The 16,849-nt window shown below is 35.0% G+C and overlaps 1 protein-coding gene across 7 annotated transcripts; it reads left to right on the top strand.

Moving 5' to 3' along the window:
- The first annotated feature begins 297 nt into the window (after nucleotides 1-297).
- LOC143846192 (uncharacterized) lies at nucleotides 298-15,836 on the top strand. Of its 7 annotated transcripts, XR_013234688.1 has the most exons (5): nucleotides 303-1,043; nucleotides 12,681-12,803; nucleotides 13,639-13,681; nucleotides 14,765-14,839; nucleotides 15,225-15,836. XR_013234688.1 is itself a non-coding variant. In XM_077354617.1 (3 exons), exons 1-3 carry the CDS (start codon nucleotides 475-477, stop codon nucleotides 15,297-15,299), a joined length of 687 nt encoding a protein of 228 aa, XP_077210732.1. In that variant the 5' UTR covers nucleotides 305-474; the 3' UTR covers nucleotides 15,300-15,836. The 7 variants fall into 7 exon arrangements, 1 of the variants encoding a protein (XP_077210732.1); XR_013234690.1 differs by lacking the exon at nucleotides 15,225-15,836 and having other exon boundaries at nucleotides 298-1,043; nucleotides 12,737-12,803; nucleotides 14,765-15,216; XR_013234689.1 differs by lacking the exon at nucleotides 14,765-14,839 and having other exon boundaries at nucleotides 299-1,043; nucleotides 12,737-12,803.
- The last annotated feature ends 1,013 nt before the right edge of the window (nucleotides 15,837-16,849 follow it).

The following is a 16,849-nucleotide window of genomic DNA, read 5'->3' as shown; positions in this document are numbered from 1 at the left end:
ATCACAACACAAAAAGGGCTGCAAATGTGAGAAATCAAAATCAAAATCAAGCATCGAAACGGGCTCTTAAATTACTAGGGGTTGAATGTTTGTTAAGTCATGAGTACTTAGATTCCCAACTTTATTTTATTGGGATTTGCATCTTTTTAAGCTTTATTTAACAAAAGATTATTTTTCGCGAATATAAAAAACACTCCCCTTTCCTATTTGAACATCGTTTGGGACCGTTGTTTTGAGTTGGCAACATAGCTATAGATTAACGCGGGATTAACGCGGTAGATAGAAACCTAGGTAAAAAGGAAAGTTTTTCAGTACCGCGTCCCTCTCTCTCTCTCTCTCTCTCTCTCTCTCTCTCTCTCTCTAAACCACCATTTTTCGTGCAATTAAAACAAGGGCTTGCCGCTTGCCCCATATTTCGGAGCTTTAATTAAAGAAAATCTACTACTCCCCCTCCCTCTCTCTCTCTCTGCATCAATGGTGTTCCCCAAAACCCTAGCTCGGCATTCAACAACCCCACAAAAAAACCCACCTCCCAATCCCTCATTTCCTCTCCTTCAAACCCCTAATCCCACAAAAACCCGCCCCAAACACTTCCCCCTTCAGAATCCAGCGACAACTGATTCTTCAGATCGGAGACAAGGATCGCCTCCAACTCAGAACCTTGGAAATCGCCTCTTAGGTTTTCCTGATAATGGCATTGCCCCCCAATTTTTGCCTGACCAATGCATCTACATCGAAGAGATGAGTGCAAATACCAAAGCAATCGTGTGGCGCATTACTAGCTCTCATTTCTTTTTTCAATTTATTTTCCGAAATCGAGAGATGATCTTTTCCCCACTTGTTTCAATATTAGCATTTTTTCCTTATATTTTCCATTTTTATGACCCAATAAAGCTTTCTCTGAATCCCGGGGAATCAATATCGAGAATTGATTTTTCTTTTTGTTCTACAAGGAACCCACATGATATCAAACATGGGTGTGAACACAAACATGAAGTCGGACGAGGTTCAGAATTCCATCGGGAGATTGTTTCTTGGTTCTGGTATTTATCAATCCTTTATCTCTTTTCCCTAAATTCGATTCCCTTGCAGTTGTTGGTTGTTTATTTGGAGATTTGATTTTTTTTCCTGATTATGACTGTAATCCCATTAATACAGCAGCTTATTTGGTGCTTTGATTTTCATTCTGATTGAGTTATGCCTGTAATCTGTTAATAGACTCTTGTGTTTACTACCAGGGTGTAGGAAGAGTTGAAAACGCACAAGGGTTCTTGTACCCTGCTGTTTGCATTGGTCAGGGATTTGCAGTACTTTGTACAAAATTGGGTTTAGACCTTTCAAGGGTTCTTGTAAAAACCCTAGTGTTTGCATTGGTTAGGGATTTGCAGTATTTAGTACAAAATTGGGTTTGTACCTTTCAAGGGTTCTTGTAAAATAGGATTTTAACCTTTTTCTCTTTTCTTTCTTCATATTTTTCTTCCTGAAACTAGACAGAGAATGTACAATTTTTTAGTACCAAATAACATCTCTTTTTGAGATATCTGGAAATGGAAATGGGTGTTGAGAACCATAGTTTTGTGTTGAACGGAGTGTTACTGTTTTAATTGTATTTTCTTGTTGGGAGATGATAAAATCGCACCCCCTGTGGAATAATTCGCACCCCTTTTAACGTGAATTGTGGCAGACTTTAACGTTAAAAGGGGTGCGAATTATCCTACAAGGAGTGCAAATTTATCATTGCCCTACGTGTTTTGCTTGGGGAGTGATGACAAAGATTTGTGGGGTGTTTCCTCTTGTATAGTTATCACAAACTCTCTCACACTCTCTGGTAAATTTCTCTGTATGTTCTTAGTTTTTGCTAAATTTTCCATGTATTCTCTTAGTTTTTACTAAAATTTTTCATGTATTTTCTTAATTTATACTTAAGTTTCCTAATATGTTGTTAGTTTTTATTAAAATTTTCATGTATTTTGTCAGTTTTTTTCGTATTTTATTAGTTTTTACAAAACTTCCATTTTTTGTTTTATTTTAGTATTTTACTAAGTTGTTCATGTGTTTAGATTGTTTTTAATAAATTTTCATGTATTTTTTATAATTTTTACTAAATTTCTTATGTACCTTTTTGTTAGTTGTACTAAATTTTCTATGTATTTTGTAAGTTTTTATTAACATGTTCATATACATTTTTGCTAGTTGTACTAAATTTTCTACTTATTTTTTTTGTTTTTACTAAATGGTGCATGTTTTATACTGAAATTTTCCTATATTTTGTTAGATTTTACCAAAATTTTCATGTCTTTTGTTACTTTTGTGAATATTCTCTGTATTTTCTTAGTTTTTAATAAATTTTTCATGTTCAGTTTTCACTAAAAATTTCATCTATTTTCTTAGCTTGTACTGATTTTTTGATATATGTTGTTAGTTTTTACTGATTTTTCCTTGTATTTCGTTCAGTTTTCCTAAAATTTTCATGTATTTCGTTAGTTTTTATTAAAAAATTTATGTACATTTTTGCTGATTGTATTAAATTTTCTGCTTATTTTGTTTGTTTATACTAAAATTTTCATGTATGTGTTTATACTGAAATTTTCCTAAATTTTCCATGTATGTATTTTGATAGTTTTATTGAAAAATTTTTTTATTGAAATTTTTATGTTCTTTATGTTAATTTTACTAAATTTTCTACTAGTTTTTAATAAATTTTCCATAAAGTTTTTACCAAAATTTTCCTATATTTTGTTAGTAATTTAAAAATTTGCAAGTTTTTACTACATTTTCAATGTATGTTAGTTTTTACTAAATTTTCAATGTATGTTAGTTTTTACTAAATTTTCATGCATTTTGTTTGATTTTACTAAAATTTCCATCTGTTTTTATAGTTTTTACTAAACTTTTCATTTTTTATAGTTTTTACTAAATTTTTATACACTTTTATGTAGTTTTATTAAGTTTTCTACGTAATTTAATTGTTTTTAGTTTTTGATGTATGTTTCTACTAAAATTTCCCTTTTTTGTAAATTTTCTACATATTTTTTGCTAGTTTTTACTAAATTTCCACTTATTTTTGTTTTATTTTACTAACTTTCCATGTGATTTGTTTGTTTTCACTAACTAATTTTCCATGTATTTTGATAGTTTTACTAAAGTTTTTATGTTCTTTTATGTTAATTTTTACTAAATTTTTTATGCATTTTGTTAGTTTTTACTAATTTTTCATGTACGATTTTACTAATCTTTACCAAATTTTTCATGTTTTTTCTTACTTTTTAGTAAAGTTTTTCTGTATTTTCTTAGTTTTTATAAACTTTTTCATATGCATTTTTTACTAAATTTTCGATGTGCTTTGTCAGTTTTTTCATATTTTGTTATTTTTAACAAATTTTCATGTATTATATTTTATTTTACGAAATTTTCCATGTATTTTGATAGTTTTTAGTCAGAATTTTATGTACATTTTTGTTTGTTTTATTAAAATTTCTACCTATTTTGTTAGTTTTTTACTAAATTTTTATATATGTTATTTTTTACAAAAAATTTTTATGTTATTTTTTCTATTATTTTTCTATAAGTTTTTACTTTTTAGAAAATTTTTTCTCTATTTTCTTAGATTTTACTAAATTTTCCATGTTTCTATCAGTTTTTTACTAATAATTTTCATAGATTTTCTTAGTTATACTAATTTTTCAATATATGTTAGTTTTTTCTCATTTTTTCATGTATTTTGTCTGTTTTTCCCTATTTTGATTGTTTTAACTGTTTTTTTGGTAATTTTACGTTAGTTTTACACATGTCAGTATTTTCTAAAATTTTCACATATGTTAGTATTTAGAAATAGGGTGATGATATTTATTTGCACCCCTTTTAACGTGATTTGACGTCAAAAAGTGTTAAAGTTGCCCACTGTTCACGTTATAAGGGGGCGAATATTTGAACTAACATTTCCATGTAGGCTCTTAGTTTCTAATAATTTTTTCTTATGTTATCCTCTTTGTACTAAATTTTCCTATATTTTATTACTTTTTTACTAAGGCTCTGTTCACTTCTTTTCCCTAGTGCTGTTTTTCCTTGACAAGACCTTGACAAGACAGAATTTCTATGTTCACTTCTTTTCCAGGGAAAACTATTATCAGATGTGGAATTTCTTATTTAAAAGCTAAAAATGACGTGGAAATTGACTTTTTCCTTGTTACTTGAGATTTGCTTTCCGATTAAATATATCGGAAAGAGGCTTTCCAGGGAAAACGAAGCCTTTTCCTCTGGATTCCTTTTCCTTCTGCCATGTCACCTGGAAAGGAAAGGAAAACGAAATCCTTTCCTTTCCTTTCCGGGGAAAAGAAGTGAACAGAGCCTAAAGTTTCCTTGTTTTTGGTTTCTTTTTAGCAATTTTTTTTTGTCTTTTCTTAGTTTTAATTAAAATTCCCATGTACCCTCTTAGTTTTTACTCAAAATTTTCTTGTATTATTCTAGTTTGTATTGAATGTTACTTATATGTTGTTAGCTTTTACTAAATTTTGCATGTATCTTGTCATTTTTTTCATATTTTGTTCTCTTTTACTACCTTTCATGTATTTTGTTTGATTTTTCCAAAATTTTCGTGTAGCTTGTTTAGTTTTGAGAAAAATTTATCTATATTTTGTTAGATTTGACCAAATTTTTAATTTTTTTTGTTAATTTTTAGTAAATTTTTCCCCAATTTTCTTGGTTTTTACTAATTTTTTATGTTTCGTCCAAATTTTCATTCTAAAAAATTTCTTTTGTATTCTTGGTTTGTATAGTACTTTTCCATGTGTTAGTTGTTTTCACTAAATTTTCTAGTATCTTGTGAGATTTTCATGTTTTGTTAGTTTTTATTAATTTTTCATGTATTTTGTTTGATTGTACAAATATTTTCATTTATTTAGTTAGCTTTTACTAAATTTCCATGCATTTTGATAGTTCTTATCTATTTTTTATGTTAGTTTTAATAAATTTTCTACGGATTTTTTTTACCCTATGACTATGCTAAATTTCCCATGGATGTTAGTTTTTATTAAAATTTTCTTATATTTTATTAGTTTTTACTAAAATTTTCATGTTTTTTGTTACTTTTAATGAATTGTTCTCTGTATGTTCGTATTTTTTACTAAAATTTTCATGTATGCTTGTAGTTGTTACATATATTTCTCGTGTATTTACTCAATTTGTATGAAAGTTTCCATATATGTTGTTAGTTTTTGCAAAATTTGTGCCATGTTTTTTGTCTAACTTAATTCGTATTTTGTTAATTTACTAAATTTTGATGTATTTTGTTAACATTTATTAAAATTTTCAATGGTTTTGTTATTTTTAATGAAATTTTCTCTACATTGTCTTAAGGAAAAATTGCCAATGAGGGACATCAAAATACGAGAATTGCCAACGAGGGACACACTTTTGAAAAATTGTTAAAGAGGGTTGATAACCACCTTTTGAGAAGTTTGATAACCCCATTTAGAGGGTTGATAACACCGTTTCAGAGACTCGATTACCCCCATTTCGTCGCTCTAACAATTTTTCAAAAATGTGTCCCATGTTGGCAATTCTCGTATTTTTGTCGAGCGATTTCCTCGACTCATATCAATCAAATCAGATGAATCGGTCTAAATCATTCACAACGATCTTCATGTCTTTGGTCAGCTTACTAAGAATTACGATGCTCCAGTAATCGATGAGATGAGTGAAATATCGCGCAACGACCTTTTGACCTTCCTTATAACTCATATACTCAATGCGATCCTTGGGCCTGGCAAAATATTTCATTACTACCTATAAGCCTCACTAACAATTCAGATTCTCAGGTAATTGATGGGCTTGATAAAATATCTAGTAACGAACTATATATGCCTTGCCTTGAACTCAGATTCTTAGGTAATTAATCTATGGGCTGGATGAAATACCCGTAACTACCTAATGACCTTGCTCAGAAGTTTGCTTATTAGCCAAATATTTCCCCTCTGTCTCCTTGTCTTTTATGCCTTTCTTTTCCCCTAATCTCACTCTAATTTCCCTATGTGAAAATTTCTCATGTTGCCGAAGGGTCTATTTTCCAATCGTTGTTGTAGCTATTTCTTTAGCATCTCTTTGAAACTCCTTCACGAAGAAGACCAGGGTCGAAGCCTTGCACGATCAAGGTACGGGTTTCTCTTCATCTTTGTTTCATTCTTGAAAACCTACTTTCATATTTGATACTTTCGACACTTATTTGCTTTTTTCAGCCCCATCTTCATCACACTCAGTCCCTTACTCTCCATACATCTACACAGTCAAGTCACAACCCCTTAGCTTTCTTGGACATACGTAGGTATTTTATCCTGTCGAAGAAATCACAAATTCATTGTAAAATACTTATATGTGCCAAGAAAGGTAGGGGCTGTGTTTTGTATGTTTAATAGATGTTTGTTGTAGGGTATGGAGCTAAGGGTGATAAAGATGGGGACCGGTATAGGCAAATTAGTGATATATAAATTTGATAGAAATTCGGTTGACTTGAATGATGTAAAGATGTATCGGAACCCCTAGCTTGATCGTGCAAGTTTTAACCATGTAACAACCTCTTTGTCGAGGAGTGTCCAAGAGATGCTAGAGAAAGAAATGTAGCACTGATTGACAAAGGGACTGTTCTAGCCACAAGAGAGAGTTCAGGTGAGGAAATTAAGGAAAAAGATTATGCGACAAAGGGAAAGATCGGGGAGAAGGGGAGGCCGCAATTCGATGCATAAGAGGATATTAAAATGGGGTGAAGGACTGCTGTGACAACTGGTAAATAAGTGGCGAAACAGGGAGAACAACAAGCTTCTCCGCCAGGGATCCGGTGGAGCAAATTGGGAAAGGAGGTGAGAAATTATTGTAGCACCGATTGAAACAAATATGAGGAGAGGATTGAGATGAGGAATGGTGGAGAGAAAGGAGGCTGTTATAAGATCTAGCATTGGGAAACTTGGAGCTAGAGATAGGGCAGTGGTAGGCCGATCATTGGAAAATGTTCTAGACTCTTATCTATGAAATAAGATCGATCGATCTAGATTATATCAGAAGGTCTTCGACTAGTTATCTCATAGGGACCTATCGCCCTTACTCATAATTTTCGATCTTCCCGTAATCGACGGGCTTGGTGAAATATTTTTTAATGACCCGTCAGAGTTACTCATAGCTCAGATACTCAGCCAATCGATGGGTTAGGTGAAATATCCCGTAACGACTTATTGGCCCTAAAATTCAGATACTTAGGTAACCGATGGGCCTGGGTGAAATATCTCGTAACGACCTATCGGCTATGCTCGTGACTCAAATCCTTAGGTATTCGTTTGCGCATCTAACTTCTTTAGGCTGAGCACGTGGAGCCAACAAACTGAGGAGTCGCCATGATACCTAAGCTTGGCCTTTTACCATGGGGGAAATTCCAACATTTTAAAGTAGTTTTAGAGTATTTATTCTCACAAATTTCTCCTTTTTTACCTTACCCTTTTATAGCTTAAGGATGGTCAAGCTAATCAAGGTAATTTTTCTCAACTAAAACTAACTAGATGTCCCCCATTGGCAATTTTTCCTTTTCTTTATTTTTACTAATTTTTTCGTACATGCTCTTAGTTACATATATTTTTCGTGCATTTATGCAATTTGTACTAAATTTTCCATATTTGTTCTTAGTTTTTGCTAAATTTTTGCCGAGTATTTTTCAATTTTTTCTTATTTTGTTAATTTTTACTAAATTTTGATGTATTTTGTTAACATTTACTAAATTTTCTATTTTAGTTTTTATTTCAAATTTTCTATATTTTGTCAGTTTTTAGTATATTTTCCAAGTTTTTTTTGTTAATTTTTAGTATATTTTTTGGATATTTCTCAGTGTTTACTAAAATTTCCATGTATCTTGATAGATTTTTCAAAATTTTTATCTACTTTTATGTTTTTTTTAGTAGATAAAAAAAAACCGGAAAGAAAGAAATCAGCTCCCCTCTCTCGTGGGTTGAACTTTCAACAACCGTTGGCCAGTGCTGAAGATGCGGGGGAGTGTGGCCGGACTCTAAAGAAACTCATTTTCTAGTGAAAAAGGGATCCCGTCCTTATTTGTATCTAGAAAGGAAGTGGGATCTCGGATTAACATCAGCATGTTTGGTCGGAAGAAGGAAGGATCCGAGCGAGACCTTAGATGAGCTTTGGTTGTGGGCTAAAAGTTTTTGGAGTATCCACTCCCTCACTTGTCCCTGTATATTGGTGAGGGATGAGGTTCTCTTTATGTTTGGATCAGCAGACCAGGCGGCAAAGATCCTGGCCAAAGGGGTGGAAGCGTGTGGGAACCAATTATTATCCCTTTCAGCTTGGTCTTGGGATTTTACTCAGGGAGTGGAAGAAATTTTGGGTCAATTTTTATGGAATCCCGTTACGCGCATGGGCAATTTCAACAGTGGAAGCTTTTGGAAACATTTTTGGTCAAGTCTTGGAAGTACGGATGGAGGGTAGACACAGACAATGTATGAGTTTTGTGTCGGCTAGAATCCTTGCCCCTAGATGGAAGTTTTCATGCCCCTTTGTTCTCCTCTCGGTTTTGGATGAGGTTTTTACTATAGGAATCGAATTCTCTCCCTCTATCGATAGCATGGGTCAAACCTTGGATTCGCTTCCTCACAGAATCCCAAGTTATCCAGCACTGAATCCTTTAAGCCTGCCTACATTGAATCGATCGAGCCACACTGTAAATCGGCCGGCGGTCTTAGTTTTTCCGGTCGGGAGTGAAGGCCAGCCACCTGTTGGCTGGAGGCCTGCTGGAAAAAAAGACCGTTGTATCCTTGGGTCCCACTTTTTCGAATTCAAATTTCAAACCCCACCAGTCAATGATGGGGAAAAGGAAAGTTAAAAAGATTGTTCCCAATTTTCTCTTGGCCCCCCGTCCTTATTTCTCTGCCCTGACAAATAAAACAGTTGATTGGCCTCTGAAAAACACTTTCCCTATGTCTTTCCAGGGCAAGTGGGGCCCGTGTGTGACTGGATAACTAGTCCTGGAGGTTTTCTCCCTCTAGGAGCTACCTTATGGAAGCCGGTTGGAATAGAGTTTTTTGAAAATAAAAAGAGAGCCGTGTATGCTGTTGATCTAGAAAAACTAAAATCGAGGTATCGATTCGGGATAATCGGAAAGGACAAGAAGGAGGCGATGCGCCCCCCCCTAAAGGTGTATCAAACTATCATTACATATAGTATAACATTTATGGCGTCTTGGGGTGACTAAAGGGGATGATTAGAAGTCTGTTAGAGACCATGCTGGGGCCTTATTGTCTAAGCTTACTTTGTATAGGATCCTTTGTCTTATTACCCTTGGAAGCCGAAGAGTCAGTATAGTTTGGTCAAGAGTGTATCTGACACCATAAATGATTTCACATCAAGCATGGAAACCTCCCCTATTTCGCTTTCGTGGATGATGTGGGGGCGGTTATTGGTATCTGTAAGCGGTTACCCCTTTAATATAAGGATCTTTGGAAGTAAAATATTAGTATTGAAACCCAGACACCCTGCAGCCTCTCTAAGGAAAATGGAATACCAGAATCAATCTTCTCCTCCCCTGTCCTCTCCCTCTTCTGCCCAGATCATAAACCGGAAAGAAAGCGGCCCATGGATCTGTTGGAAATGGAGGAGGCTTTGTTAAGGATTAGGGGCATGGACTATAATGAAGAACAAGCTTCTAAGTCTTCTCGAACCCCTAGGGAAGTCATTAGCGAATTCATAAAAAGGCAATGGACGTTGTTTAAGAATGAAGCTAACAGGAGAAGGGAAGCATTTTCAGCCTAACTGGGACCTACAACGTGAAGGAATCCCACAAACCAATGCATAAGCATCCTTTTTTCATCAAGTACTTGACGGATGAAAGAAGTGTAAGGCGGCAGGAGTGGGAGGTGAAGAAAGCGGTTGGGATTCAGAAGCTGGAAGAGAAGATTTTGGCTGGAAAAGTTTCTGAGAATAGGTCCCGAAACGAGGCAGACCAAGCCATTGTGTCGGATGAAGAAGCTTGTCGTCATGAAATCAAGTCTCTTATAAAGGAGTTGGAGAAATGTATAGGTTGAGGGGACTTGTTCTAGAATGGGTGAAGAAAGTTTTTAGTGGAAGGAGTAGCATCAGTGGTTATCAAGAGCAAGGTGGGTAGATGTTTTTTATTGGAAGACTCATAGAATTGTACGGGTGGATGATTAAAGGAGTTTTGGGAGCACCGGTCATTGGTCTTATGGTTTACTCCTTGTTTTTCTTGTTCTCAGTAATTTTTTTCCAGGTCTTAATACGTTGTAATACTTAGGGGGACTACTGGCCCCCCTAGCAAGTATCCTTCGTTTGATTTTAATATATTTCTGTCAATTTTCAAAAAAAAAAAAAACCTCGACTTGTGGGGAAGGTCAGGAATCAGATGTAGATGCACAAACTCAACACGTTTTGTCGGCGCCTTCAGAGTTTCAAGTCAAGAAGGTCCCGGCAGGGGGCATAGGTTTCAATTAAACGGCGAATGTTAATGCTGTCTTTAGTCTTTACCTAAAAAGAAGGCCAAATCACTCTTCGGTATGCTTGTCATCTTGCATAACATCGTACCATAACTGACTTCATAGTGGGTCTGACCAAAGGACCATCGGTGAAAGTTTCAAGCACACAGCACCACTCATGAATCAGGCACAACTCCATGCCAAAGCAGAAGACATGAGCTACCATTCAAAAGGAAAATAAAAAAGGACCCGAAACACTCTAGACTAGTTTAACCAACCGTTCATTGGAAGGCCAATGGACATATTGACATTCCATATTCACTTCCTACATTACAGCAAATCATCCAAATTGTAATTTAGTTACATTTTTAAGAGGTATTAGATATTGACCCATTTAGACCATAACTCGAAGAACAACCATTTAGACGTCAGTTCTCTCATAACTTCCAAGTCTGGTATGAAAGCTATGCAGTTACTGTTTTAAAAGATTTTGCGTGCTTAGCATAGTTAGGTTGATAGCAATTGAAACTGTTCGTTGTTTACGTTGCAATCTATTTGAAACTGCTATCAATGTAATCTTTACATCCCATCAGACACAGACAGCTTGCATGGCATAGATTGGTACAATATGAATTGGTTTTTACCTTTAAGGACAGATTTTATTCTCTTGGTATAGAGAACAATCCACCATTGGTTTTTACCTACTAAGGACAAAGAGTTTACACACTCTAGGCATGGATAAACAGTCCACCATTTTTACGTTTTTACCTGCTCAGCAAATGAGTTGAAAATTTTTCATTGAAGATCTCACCATTCCCACATTTCCACATCATAGTCACTAAAGTAGGGATCTCTTTATAAATTTTCATGTCAATAGTTAGATCAAAATTCTTTGTTAAAGTTATTAGAGGTAGCCTATTCAAGACTCATTGCAAAGCACGAATAAACAAGCAATTCAGTAATTGTGGAGCCTTCAAACTACCCAATTTCACTTTTAACAGTCCATCAAATACGTTTTATGTTCCTATCATGATCCCTCATTTTCTTGGTTTGTACCAACTAAGGACAGAGAGTGGACACTCTCGAGCAATAGAGAACAATCCATTGCTTTTTACCTTCTAAGGATAGATTTTACACTCTACACTTGGTATAGACAACAGTCCACGCTTGGCTGATCATGAAGGGCTTCGTGGGGATTTTTTTTTTCTGGGGAGGGGCGCTCTTTATGACACTGGTGCAAAGATTGATATTGATTAATCGATAGATGCTTATGATTGATCGAGGGATTGATTTGATTGGTAATTAATGGGTTTATGGTCGACTGATCGATTGGTGGATTGATCCTCTGATCATGAGCTAGTAGACCTGGCTTTGGGCTTCGTCTCTTTAAAACATCATCCCAACATCATGGGCAATGATTCTCAGAGCGACAATTTGGTCACCATGGGATTTTGGCGGAAAAGGTGGGTGGTCATCCCCCCTAGCTTGGTCACAAACTTTGATATTTGTGATATCTGTAATGCTAGAATTGCAACCCCAATCTTTGGGCTTCATTTCACATAATGCTCGAGGCACGTACATCTAACAAACAAAATGACTTATTGTTTTGCGGAAAACAATGGCTTCTCATCATGATGAATCATTGGTTACATGGGCCTAAGGATTAGAACCCATGGACTTGGCGAATCTAGCCTGTCTGCACCTTAAAATTCTTGCTTTCCAATTCATGTGAAGATCCAGTGTGAGTTCTTTCTCGCCGCTGCGAAGTTCTGGCTTCATGACTTTCATAACTATGAAGATCAAGAGTGTTTCAGAACTCTCTCTCGCCACACACACAGAGACATGCTTGGTGTGTGAAATGTGAAATTATCTTAGTTGGTGGTATCGGTTTGGGATTCATCATGTCTTCGTTTTCTCTTTTCTGTATGATTATTCATTCCTCTGCATAAGTAGCTGTATAATAGCCCCCACATTTGTTGAGTAAAAGCTCTTCATTTGAGTGGTTACGATTGAACAATCATTTCGATTTTAGTGCTATGGCCCATTCATGATGGGTCTCCCTCTGTTCATGTATAAATGTTGCATGCTTGATACAAAGAACAAAAATGGGTTAAAAATTGAGGTTTTTCTTTAATATTTAATTATTTTGTGTAAGAAATATTATCAGAAGGTTTCCAGTATTGAAGAATGCTTGAGTGGCAGCAGAAAAGCAATAGTGGGAGGTGGAAGAGGAATGCTCTAAAGCGGTATATCTTCCACAGGAGAGTGGAGAATGGAGGAAACCCATGACCCATCTTACGGACTCCACCAAGATTAATATGTGAGGAGGTAAGTATTCTCTGCTCCGCGTACCTCATCTTCCCCTTGCTATTCAAAGTGTCGGGCTTAAAGTGTATATTTCTCTTGTGTTCGATCCTAGTAATTGACATTTGAAGTATGATTGTCTATATTATACTGTTTTTGGAGGATTTTTTGTTTCTCAATAGGTTGCTGGAGGAATTTATTTGTTTTCTGTTTTTGTATTCTTGATTTTTACTTGGGTTTTTGTATGTTTAATTTTTGTTATTCTTCCAGGTTTTGTTCAGTTTCTTTGATTTGACTAGTTAAATTTCATCGTAATCATTATTTTATTTATTTTGTGATTCATTTAAACTTGATGTTACATATTTTCTTTCGCAAATATTTACTGGTTTGGTATTTGTGTGTTTATGGATTCATGAGGTACGCAATCCTTGTTTTAAATTTTCACCAAAACTGACACAAAATGGCCAAAATGTTACTGTTTTCATTTGCATGCTATATCTGTGTCAGATTTACCTGGAGAGAATTTCAAGAAAACCAGAAATTGATGCATCTGCCCAAGAATTGAGTGTACACCAGGATACAAACATCATTGCTGCATGGATTTCATCTTGTCTACCTCTGCCCCTTGTTTTCTTGATGCAATAATATGACTTCTAATGATTTTTCCAACAGAAAGTACTTTTTCTGTATAATTTCACTGTGTTGGGTCGTGCCATGATTGATAATATTTTAAGTGCAAGTAAACTTTATACAAACATAAGGTTGGAATTTGATGATGGCTTTTTATTTTGTGAGAAAAATGCCTTGTAATTTCCTTTTTCCTTTTTCTGATTTTTCTTCTGAATTTATTTTCATGAAGCTTTGAGGAACTAGGGACTTTTCTCGGCATCGCTCCTGTAGAGGTACATTCTTCATGTGCTTAATATGTGATGCTTACATGGACTATTATGATATGTTTGTATCGAAGTAGTGATGCTAGGGCTCCATTGGTTAGCTAGTTAAAATGATTTCGTGGTCCCCTGGTTCTTCTTGCATGGTCAAGACACACAGGCACCACATATATTCACTATCTGATTTTTTTCTTTTTAATTTCTCATGAATCCTGCCATAGATGTCCATTCCCGTCTTGTTGTTTTGATATTGATGGTTAAGACGTCAACATTTACCTCATATGTTATTTAGATGAAATTGATTGGCTGTTCTACCTTTTCCTCTTCCAGTGAGAGATATGAGCTGCTAGTCTTGAATAGAAAAGGGATACGATAGTTGATGGATATCAATGTTTTGGGTTTGTCGAAAGAGACATAGTTTGCCCTTTGATGATTTACTGAAATACTGAATTTAGATATTTGATCTTTCACTAATGACCTAGATGTTGTAGTTGGATATCATTCTCAAAATGGTGTTCTGTATTAGTGTGTAGTTGTTCATTTTGGTTCTGCTACTGGAATGTGACACATTATAAGTACAATTGGAAGTATTTATCAAAAAAAGTGTCGGAACTGAACTTATCAATGACCTGGTAAATTCAAACATAGTTATATGCACTTTGGGAATCCAGTGTTCTCAAACCAGACTTGACAGTAGGATTTGATCTTGATCTGGTTTGACCTGAATCACCAGTCTCTTATCTTATCAATCCTATCCTGCTGCTCGAGTTGTTGGATTGACAGATCAAACCATCGTAGTAGAATGAATTGGACAGTTAATCACGAACCAGACTGTTTGTTTTACTTCTACACATCCTATCTCCACCACCACTGTTCTGGTACACATACCTCCTTCCAAGAACTTAAAAACCATACAGTACAAACCCGAGAATGACTAGAAAATGATGCTCTTACCTACATCCACAGTGACAAAAATGGCAGCCTCAAAATTTATTTTACTTAGTTTTATTTTTCACTCTGTTTTTATAAAAATATTTGATGTATCATGCCTATGTCATGCTTCAGACTCTTTTTTTTTGGAATGGTATGCTTCAGACTGGTTTGAAATGGGGTTAAACCGAGTTCGACCGAATGGAGTCCTTTGCCACTATTGTCATCACTCTGGTTTTTGTAAGTTACATTCAACCGACATACTGAACTAGGTTTTAGATTGCAATAACTCATTTATGTGTTGGCACGTTTTGTCATCTGCTTGGCTTTTAAAAACTACATTCAACTGATATAGTGAACGAGGTTTTAGATTGCAACAACTAATTTGATTGTGTTGGAAAATTGTTGGAAGCTGACATGTATTAGAAGATACATATGATGAGGCTGAGCTGTCTTATAAACCTGATAGTATGTGATACATTTGGTACAGTATTGACCATTCAAAGAACCAGACTTGTATTCATCTTACTTGCCACTGTTACCATCTTGATAGGCTATGTGACCAATTTTCTTTCTTTTCATCTTCTCCTAGTCTTCTGTACTTACAGTATCATCAACCTTGCAGATTGTGGGTTTATGTAAACCACTCAATGGTGTTCTAGACAGTATGGCTAAAAAGAGCCAGGTCATTCCTGTCTGAAATCTTTGCAAATGGATACATGGATGAGTTTGTGTACTTGACCTGGACTCTTTCAGCTAAGTGAGCAGCTGATCTTTTTGTAATGGATCGTACACTGATTGGTAAATTTTATGCTTGTGATGGGCTTTCTGGGCTTACAAATGATTATATGGTGTTTTTCATATTTTTCCAAGGAAAAAAGTCATGTACGAAGTATAGATGGTTACTTTTGAAGTAACTTTCGAAGCACAAAAAATCTTGTCATGGTTTTAACTGGTGCCAACGAAATCTCCGTTAATCTTCAAATCTGGACCCACAGGGGGCCACCCATCTCGGTCGATCTGATCAACTGTCTCCGGTCATTTCTTTTCATACAAGTACAGTGCGGGTCTTCATTATTTGTGGGCACCACCCCAACCTCAGTAAGGATCTTTGTCCACTTGTTTAGTGGGATTGAGGTATTGAGAAAAAATGGGCCACAATCATTTTCCAGGTCTTCCGATTGGATGGTCAGAATTTTGTTTTTTTAATCACGCTATGTCATGGACACAATGTGCTCAGGGGTGACTTTGTATTTTCTTTGTTTTCTATATATATGTTGTTAGTTTTTACTAATTTTTCCATCTATTTTGTCAGTTTTTTTGGTATTTTATTAGATCTTACTTTATATTCATTATTTTGTTTGATTTTACTATATTTTTATGTATTTTGATAGTTTTTACTAATTTTTTCATATATTTTGATAGTTTTTACTAATGTTTTTTCCTTACTTTTTTATGTTAGTTTTACTAATTCTTTTCACTTATTTTGTTAATTTTTACTAAATTTTCCATGTATGTTAGTTTTTACTTAAATTTTCCATATTTTTTGTTACTTTTTAGTAAATTTTCTTAGTATTTTCTTTGTTTACACTAAAATTTTCATGTACCCTATTAGCTTTTACTATTTTTTTTTAGATTTTACTAAATTTTCCATATTTTGTTAGTTTTTACTAAAACTTCCCCATATTTCGCTAGTTTTTACTAAATTTTCTATTTTTCTTAATTTTTTTGTAATTTTTTATTAAAACTTCCCCATATTCCGTGGCACGCTCCATATTGGTCAAGACCTGATGGGGTAGATAAAAATAAGTGTTATTAAGACCCAGAATGCGCACCTACTCAACCATAAGTTCGAAGGACCGCAACCTCAATTCTGGGAAAACTCTATAGTATCTCATTGTTGGTTCGCATCCTGAGCTAGGAAACCCAAACAATTGTGTCCTCATGAGCTATCACATATCCGTAAGACAATAAGTGCCTCAGCAAAAACCTGTTAAGGGACCGGGGATGACAGTTTTCAGTTTCTAAGGACAGCCACACCTCACAAAACACTGAACAGTCAAGGGAATATTCCGGTTGCAAGCTTCAGGAATTGTGACCTCACTTCCATACATGCGGTCGCAAATCATCACAAGAATAGAAAGTTTCTACTTACGATTAGAAGAGCAGGAACACCTAAGTAGGATGAATCAGGGGTGTGGGAAAGCATATCCAGACCGAAAGAAGTTTCTATTAGGACCGCGGTCACCG

The sequence above is a fragment of the Tasmannia lanceolata genome, unplaced genomic scaffold, assembly GCF_043159265.1.
Source record: "Tasmannia lanceolata isolate RefF3 unplaced genomic scaffold, GAP_Taslan_0.1 ptg000015l, whole genome shotgun sequence".
Classification (NCBI taxonomy): domain Eukaryota; kingdom Viridiplantae; phylum Streptophyta; class Magnoliopsida; order Canellales; family Winteraceae; genus Tasmannia; species Tasmannia lanceolata.
The sequence above is the reverse complement of the archived record's forward strand: the minus strand, read 5'-3'. Positions and strand labels throughout refer to the sequence as shown.